Source organism: Borostomias antarcticus (assembly GCF_949987555.1).
Source record: "Borostomias antarcticus genome assembly, chromosome: 18".
NCBI classification, from domain to species: Eukaryota; Metazoa; Chordata; class Actinopteri; order Stomiiformes; family Stomiidae; genus Borostomias; species Borostomias antarcticus.
In genome coordinates this window covers 2,022,688-2,031,193 of record NC_140251.1, presented here as the reverse complement: position 1 = coordinate 2,031,193, position 8,506 = coordinate 2,022,688, and the positions used below count along the sequence as shown (strand labels likewise).

Below are 8,506 nucleotides of genomic sequence, written 5' to 3'. Positions count from 1 at the left end.
GGGGAAACGACGCCGTGTAACCCAGGCATAGGCCCGAACCATGGAGGCATAGGCCCGAACCATGGAGGCATAGGCCCGAACCATGGAGGCATAGGCCCGAACCATGGAGGCATAGGCCCGAACCATGGAGGCACAGGCCCGAACCATGGAGGCATAGGCCCGAACCATGGAGGCATAGGCCCGAACCATGGAGGCATAGGCCCGAACCATGGAGGCACAGGCCCGAACCATGGAGGCATAGGCCCGAACCATGGAGGCATAGGCCCGAACCATGGAGGCATAGGCCCGAACCATGGAGTCATAGGCCCGAACCATGGAGGCATAGGCCCGAACACAGCGCGATTCTGACCTTTCGCAGACAATCCAATGGCATGACTTGTGTTGTTGTGACCACATTAAACAGTAGGAGGCGACATTGTGCAGCTTATTTACTTACACTTGCTGGGAAGACTGGACATGTCTATGGAAATACCCCGTAAATGTAGGCTATTCATGTGGCACTTTACATGTGAAAGATAACGCATAAAAATAGTATTTTAGAAAAGCTTTTATGGCCAGCGTGTATCCAGTGAGGTGTCTAGAATATTGGGAATATTGACAACATATTTTGGACCCCTTCGATGACACTGCAAACAGTCGTCATAAGACGGCGACAAAAATGGCTGCGTGTGTGATGCTACGGTGTGTGTCTTCCAACTTCAACTCTGCCCTGCCCTTGCTTACCCGCTCGGCACCGCTACTAGCCACTCGACTGGCACAAAGAGGCTCTTTACAACGAACTATTGCCACTGCCACCCAACTATCCACAGGTACTTGCCTCTGAACCTCATAATACGTGGCTAGCATGTTAGCATTCCGCTTGCTAAAGGACGTTAGCCGCATTGCACTGCAGACATTGCCGCATCTGGTGAACTACTTTGGTGTCACCGATGGTGCAGACTCCAGCTATTAACCCCTTTGTCATACTTGAATCCACAGCACTTAAATTCACAGACAAGCACGAATGGGTTAAAGTAGAGGACGATGGAGAGGGAAGAGTTGGTATCAGCCACTTTGCACAGGTGAGTCGTGTCCCACCGTTGTGACTGACATTACTAATAGCCGTTACGCGAGGTCTCATCGTCTGGTTTTCCGACACTAACTAGTAGTGACTTGTGTGCGCATGACTACGGCTCACTCTACGTGCACTTGTAATGTGATTCATCAACATAACTACATTAGTTGATTAACAATTGATGCGCACTAAACTGTTGTTTCTGCAATGCAGGAGGCTTTAGGAGATGTGGTGTACTGTGGTCTTCCTGAGGTGGGCACCCAGCTGGCCCAGCAGGGTAAGGAACCAGCTCATAAAAATAGATTCAGACTTAACTATGTCAGATCCTTTACTGGATGTGCATGTATGTCCTGTTAACCTGGTATGGCATTTGCCCCTCGGTCTGCCCCAGATGAGTTCGGTGCGCTGGAGAGTGTGAAAGCAGCCAGCGAGCTCTACTCTCCTCTGACTGGAGTGGTGACCGAGGTCAACACACTGCTGGCAGACAGCCCGGGCCTCGTCAACAAATCCTGTTACAAGGACGGTGAGCTCACAACCACACACTCACAACCACACACACTCACTCACAACCACACACACACTCACAAACTCACAACCACACACTCACAACCACACACTCACAACCACACACTCACAACCACACACACACTCACAACCACACACTCACAACCAAACACACACTCACAACCACACACACACAACCACACACTCACAACCACACACACACTCACAACCACACACACTCACTCTCAATCTCACAACCACACACACTCACTCACAAACACACACTTACAACCACACACACTCACAAACACACACACACAAACACAAACTCACAACCACACACTCACAACCACACACACTCACTCACAAACACACTCACACACACACTCACAAACTCACAACCACACACTCACAACCACACCCACACACTCACAAACACAACCACAAAAGCACACCGCTCGTCTAACCCCGGGTTCAGACAGCGCCGCGAAGCATCAATACTCACGTGAGCAGGAGCCTGGCTGTTCACACCGGAAGTGCATTTCTCTGTGCCGGTAACCAGCTGACTCTGCTCTTTAATGAAACGCATTCGCTCGCGGCCCGTAGAAAAAATAGACCAGACTCCTCTTCTGGCCGGCCGCGGCGGTGTGAGCAATCTCATTGGTTAACACGGGCGAGCCGGCCGCGGCGGTGTGAACAGTCTCATTGGTTAACGGGCGCCGTAAGGAAAACTGGCTGCGCTTTGGCGTCCGGTCTGAACCCGGCGTTAGGTGGTCATCTGCACCGCATTTCTCATCATCATTGCCGCTGTTCCGTTCCTTCCTTCCTTCCTTGTTTGAAGCCATTGCAATGTTTATCAGGGGAGCTTTGACGTGCACATAAACTAACATCACATAACCTCTCGTCAACGATAGGCTGGCTGATGAAGATGACCATCGCCAACCCGGCCGAGCTGGACTCTCTGATGGACGAGAAGGCGTACGAGAGATACATCCGCTCCATCGAGGACTAGCACCTCCCTGTCACCCCTCCTCACGCTCCCCCCTCTCCCCTCAGCCACCACTGAAGGGGAAACGCAGACGGCGTGCCTGCCTCAGGCATGAGACGGCACCAGGGGAACCCACCGCCAAGCCCCACCCGGAGCTTCTCAGACCTGCTGGTGTTCTAGTGTTATGATTGTTAGCAATCCTCACTCTACTGTTAATGACTGACTGACTTAGTGGTGCTGGCGACCTCTTGTCTTATTGACAGCACATGAAGAGTTTCTGTATGTTTGGGTCCAGATACAGCCTTAAGGGAGGAAGGGAGAGAAGCTGTTCACATTAGTGAAGGTATATGATTTGTGCTCAGTATTGTTCTTGGCTAAGGACTTTCTGGACCAATCCAACTCAGATTGGGTTGGAGAGAGTGAAAACTATGAAAGCACTTAAGGTCTTGGTGCACACTGAGCTTGTACTGCTTGTTCTTTCTCAAACAGTATGGAGATGAAACCTGTACACTGATAATAAATGTTTCCTGTCACATTAGTGAAACAAGACAAATACAGTATGCAGCCCTTGTGGTTTCTCCCTCATTTACTGAAAAAAACCTATTGAAGGACACTTTGAATTGAAATGTCAGGGCAGGAATATAAAGGTAAACATCAAGTCATTTCTCCAAACTAATAGTGAACACCACCCTCTACATGTGTAACTAGAAAGGGTGCTCAGAGCTCTACCACATAAATTCAATAACTGACATAGCACCACCAGGTAACCACATTTTTACACAGCTTCTATAAGATCCAGTGACAAAACTCTGGTCCACATCAAGGCTTGAATTCACAACCTTTGGCATGGGAGGCAGAGGCCCTATCCACTAGGCCACCGAGGATCTGGAAAAAAAAGGTGGTGTCATAGTGTTTTTGTTTTGATATTCTGGGACCACTTGTGTTGGCACAATCAGTTTGACACAGTTAATTCATCTGCAAAACAAACTGTACATTTCCTTAAAGGCCCTACGAGGAGTTTCGGGAAGCGGAAGTGTTTTCCGCTCAAAAAGACCACATTTCCCATGAGCCTCCCCGCGCACTGTGGTAAACCTTAGCTACCTGAGCCGGGTGTTTTGAAGACGGAACGATGGCCACTGACGAGGTAATAATTACATTCTCTCCATCTCCGTCTTCTTCTATCACTGGCCGTTACCTGCTGCTCGCGCTGTCTCTTGTCGGCGGCGTAGGCTACTGCACTAAATCGTTTTGTCATTCCAAGGAAGTTCTGAACGACCCGACCACGAAATAATAATCTAAACTACATAGAAGAAATGACATTTGTCGAAAATGGACAGATAAACAAGTGTGGGTAATGTAGATTCACCCACATTAAAATGAAACTGTTTTGTAACCAAAATTAAACTCCTCTGGGTCCCTTTAAAGATGAAAAAAAAAAAATCCCATGGGGTCTCTCCCCCATCCGTCTGAAAAAACTAAACATTTACCTGGTAAATACATGCAAAGTATAGCCTAATATATAATGGGTAATTACTGAGACACCTATACTGTAGGTATAATTTCAAAACAGGAGTATTTTAAATGTTCACTTACTGCACATAAATTCAATAACTGACATAGCACCACCAGGTAACCACATTTTTACATAGCTTCTATAACATGCAGTGACAAAATATTGTCCACATTGAACACACAACCTTTGGCATGGAAGGCAGCCACCCTATCCACTAGGCCATTGGGGATCTGGCACATCTGGCACATCTGTGGTGTCATAGTGTTTTTGTTTTGATGTTCTGGGATCACTGCCTCTTGTGGTAGCAACATAGAACTGCAGGTCAACAAACTGACGGAGGAAGGGAGGGAGGGAGTGACAAGACATTTGCTGTCTTTGGTGCACTGGCTTACAGCCACGCACAAAAGAACTATAATGTAAGAAGAAACATGATTAAATACAAAATGAAATAATTCAGCAAACTCGTCGCCTTTCAGCTACAATCGCCGATTCACGATTCGCATGAATCATATAGAACCGGATAGCTTTTTTTAAAGGGAGGTTCCACTGGCAAGGCAAGTTTATTTGTATAGCACATTTCAGCAACAAGGCAATTCAAAGTGCATTACATGAGACATTAAAAGCATGTGCAACACATAAAAGGTCATAAAACAAAATGCAAAAAAGGAAATTTAAAACAAAATGCACAAAAAATAAAATACAGGAATAAAAGTTACAGAGCAGTGTATGAATGAATAATTAGCAAGTGGTCAGAAACCCCAGAGTGACTGCAAAACGCCTGCAGCAAGACCTGGTGGCAGCAGCACTGAGGTTCAGTTTGCACAGTAAGGCGCATCCTGAACACTGAGGGGCTCCATGCCCTGACTCCAAGACGTACACAACTACTGACCCAAAAGCACAAGAAAAGTCGACTCCAATATGCTCAAAACCATATAAATAAGCAACAGATGTTTTGAAACTCTGTCCTGTGGAGCGATGAAACAAAACTGGAACTTTTCGGGCCTATGGATCAGCGGTATTGTTGAAGAGTAGGCTACTGACCTAATGATCTAATTACTTATTTTTGTGTAATACCTACGACGGCTTATAGAACCTCACCACCAGCTCCACTCACCACCAGGTTTTATTGTTATCTGTGGCTCATGAATCTAATATGTTCTTGCTTAACTACCATCACGAGTCAAATCAGCCACAGCCTCTCTTAAAATGCTTCTCCCAATTCTCTCTCCCAAATGTGTTTGTGCTCCAATACGCTCTGTCAGAGCCACTTGATTTAGATCTCTGTTCATGCTCTCTCTCAGCTCAGAGGTCAACTCCTCAGTGTCAACTCACACACACGCATTCCTCTTCAACCTCCCTCTTCAGAGGCCTGGGCTGGTGGGCCCAATCGCCCCGCTGTAAGACCTTTTAGCTAAATCTCAATCATTAATTCAATGGCTCAAGCAAGATATACCAATACTCACCAAACCAATAAAGGAGAGGATAAAATATCTGATGCAAGGGTAAAAAATCTTTATGTAAAATTTGGTGAATTTATACAGATAATCCAGTTACATGAAAAGTACAGGTTACAAAAGAAAAACCTGAAAGAGAATAGCTCCTAGGTCTTTCAGCCACTGACTTTTTCCTCTTCACTGCATTCGACATCTTATCTCTCGCACCCAAAGCAGAACATCACAGAATAAATATCTAATTAACAGCTTATTCATATCCTACTTAAAGCATTACCTATATACTCAAACAGTTGATACATGGATACCTTCTCCAATCATTACATTGTCATTACTGTTGTAGTATATTTTTATACTGTATCATACTGTATTACATCAATCATACTGTATTACTCTCATGTAGTAATCATTTTAGTAGAATAATGAATACACTTTAGGTATAACTGTGTTATTATAAGTAGTTTAACATGTGAGCAAAGCAGATGTCCCTGAGTAAACATTCCTTTGTTTCCGAGTCAATAAAACGCCAAATGGTTGTCTTTGAAGTCAGTTTATAGTTTTAACAGGAAGGACCCAAACACCCCCGTGCTCGAGGAAGGGGGCGGAGCTTGGTAACCCATTGACCAGTTAGAAGACTGGTTCATCAGATCTGTGTTAATGAACGTTGTTTGTATGCAAATTTGTTTGTCATGCGATTCCTGGCCTGAAGCCAGGATATAAACTCGGCCCCTCCCTGTGAACCTTAGTATTGCCTAGAGATTTGACCCGTGTGTTAGGCTTGCTCAATAAATTGATGATGCGACGTTTTTGGCCTCCTTGAAGTTCTGTTCCAGACGAAGATGATGCTTTTGAAATACACTGCACTGTCTCACACGTATACAAGATTACATAGTTGATCTTGACTAAGAACAGATACATGACTTATAAATGTCTACTTCTACTTTAAAGGAGTAGTAAAGGTAAATCATGTTTAGCCCTGTTTTAAGGTTACTTATGATCATATACAATGGTTCAGATCAAAAGGTTGACAAAACTAGCACTTTTGAGAAAGTTGATAATTGCTCTACCACCGTTTAGGTCATACAATATATGTGGGTGGGCACAAGACAAGAAGCTCACCGAGGGGGTAATTGGTGTCCGTTGGTGTTCTGACATCAAATTTGCCGCAAAGTATGAATCCTGTAGGGTTTTATTGATCATTTTATGAAATCCATTGACTTGTATTGATGCGACCGTTGTAGATGTGTAGATCAATCCGCAGAGGGGATTCAGGAAGCAGAACTACTTACAGTAGCTATTGTTATTGTTTATGTTGCTAGGCTACCTTGTTTGCGGAAGTTTACACACGTATGTGCTGCGACTAAATAGTTGTATGCTAAAAATATATATATTTTTTTTTTTATCATTTTCCCAAAGCTAGCTGGACCCTTGTTAGTTTCACTTGTGTGTGGACCATTCATTATTCATCAATCCATCCATTTTTTAGAGGGATTTGCTCATTATATTTATTACTACCTTTCCGGCCTGTCCCAGGTGCTTGGGCCGGATCTGCCCCTGTAGGCCTCTCATCTCTCATGGCTGAATCTCGGGTCTAATGTTCCAGCCCTTGGTGCACTTCACAGTCCACCTCGTTCCTGACTGGTGGTCGGGATTACTACGGTATTCGTAAAAACATTCACACACCCTAATATTTATTCACAAGCACAAACTTCTGCATCAGGATTGCTAACAAACAAATTCCATACATCTCGTCATATTCAAGTCTCATCATAATATGGGAGCTATATCGTGAGTGAATGGATGAAGGACTTAAAACAAACTGATTGTAAGAACAATATATTGGAACATTTGGACTGAATTTGAGTATTGAATAGAGATATTATTGAAAAAGAAAATGGCAGGAATGTTCGTAAGTTCAGGCGGGAACACAAACTGAGCTGGGGAGCCTACCCACACGTATAGCGGCATTTCTCAATATACACTATATGGCCAAAAGTATTCGCTCATCTGCCTTTACACGCATATGAACTTAAGTGACATCCCATTCTTAATCCATAGGGTTTAATATGACATTGGCCCACCCTTTCCAGCTATAACAGCTTCAACTCTTCTGGGAAGGCTTTTCATAAGGTTTAGAAGTGTGTTTATGGGAATTTCTGACCATTCTTCTAGAAGCGCATTTGTGAGGTCAGACACTGATGTTGGACGAGAAAGCCTGGCTCGCAGTCTCTGCTCTAATTCATCCCAAAGGTTTTCTATTGGGTTGAGGTCAGGACTCAGGCCAGTCCAAGTTCTTCCACACCAAACTCGCTCATCCATGTCTTTATGGACCTTGCTTTGTGCACTGGTGCGCAGTCATGTTGGAACAGGAAGGGGCCATCCCCTAATCCAGGGGTTCCCAAACTTTTCAGCCCGCGACCCACAAAATAACGGTGCCAGAGACTCGCGACCCCCACTATCCCCGGAGGTGGTTAAATGTCCGCGCGCACACGCACTAATAGGCCTACGCTATTCAAACACGGGCATAAACGGCACAAAACACAAAATAACATAACAGCCTAACAACTATAATATTAATTTATATAGTAATTACATTTAGTAAGCTTACCTAATGCGATGGATGGGCACTATGCTATACTCTTCCTTTAGTTTGTTGTCATGTTTTGTGAAAATGTCCTGGCCTGTGCACGTCCCATCCAACGCAGTGCACATTAGCATGTCCTCCTCGAGTTTTCCATCAAAACTTTATCTGACGAATACAAGCAGCTGGGCATCGTTTGCTATATCTGTGGTTTCATCTAACTGAAAAGCATATCTCCCTGCTTTCTTTACTCTGTCAATCAGTTGAGCCTTTATGTCCTGGGCTAGGTCGGTGATGCGCCGGGCAATGGTATTGTCAGACAGCGGCACTGATTCAATCTCACGGGCCAGTTTATCCCCATGCATATTCCGACTTATAGCTATAGCAGCGGGTTTGATTAAGGTTTCCCCGATTG

General features: G+C 44.8%; 1 protein-coding gene across 1 annotated transcript; it reads left to right on the top strand.

Moving 5' to 3' along the window:
- Positions 1–658: 658 nt before the first annotated feature.
- LOC311321173 (glycine cleavage system H protein, mitochondrial-like) lies at positions 659–3,025 on the top strand (the record flags this gene model as incomplete). The annotated part of the gene is made up of 5 exons (XM_084453107.1): positions 659–809; positions 979–1,061; positions 1,268–1,331; positions 1,446–1,577; positions 2,473–3,025. The coding sequence occupies 5 exons, from the start codon at positions 659–661 to the stop codon at positions 2,568–2,570; spliced, it is 528 nt and encodes a 175-aa protein (XP_084309233.1). The 3' UTR covers positions 2,571–3,025.
- Positions 3,026–8,506: the final 5,481 nt, after the last annotated feature.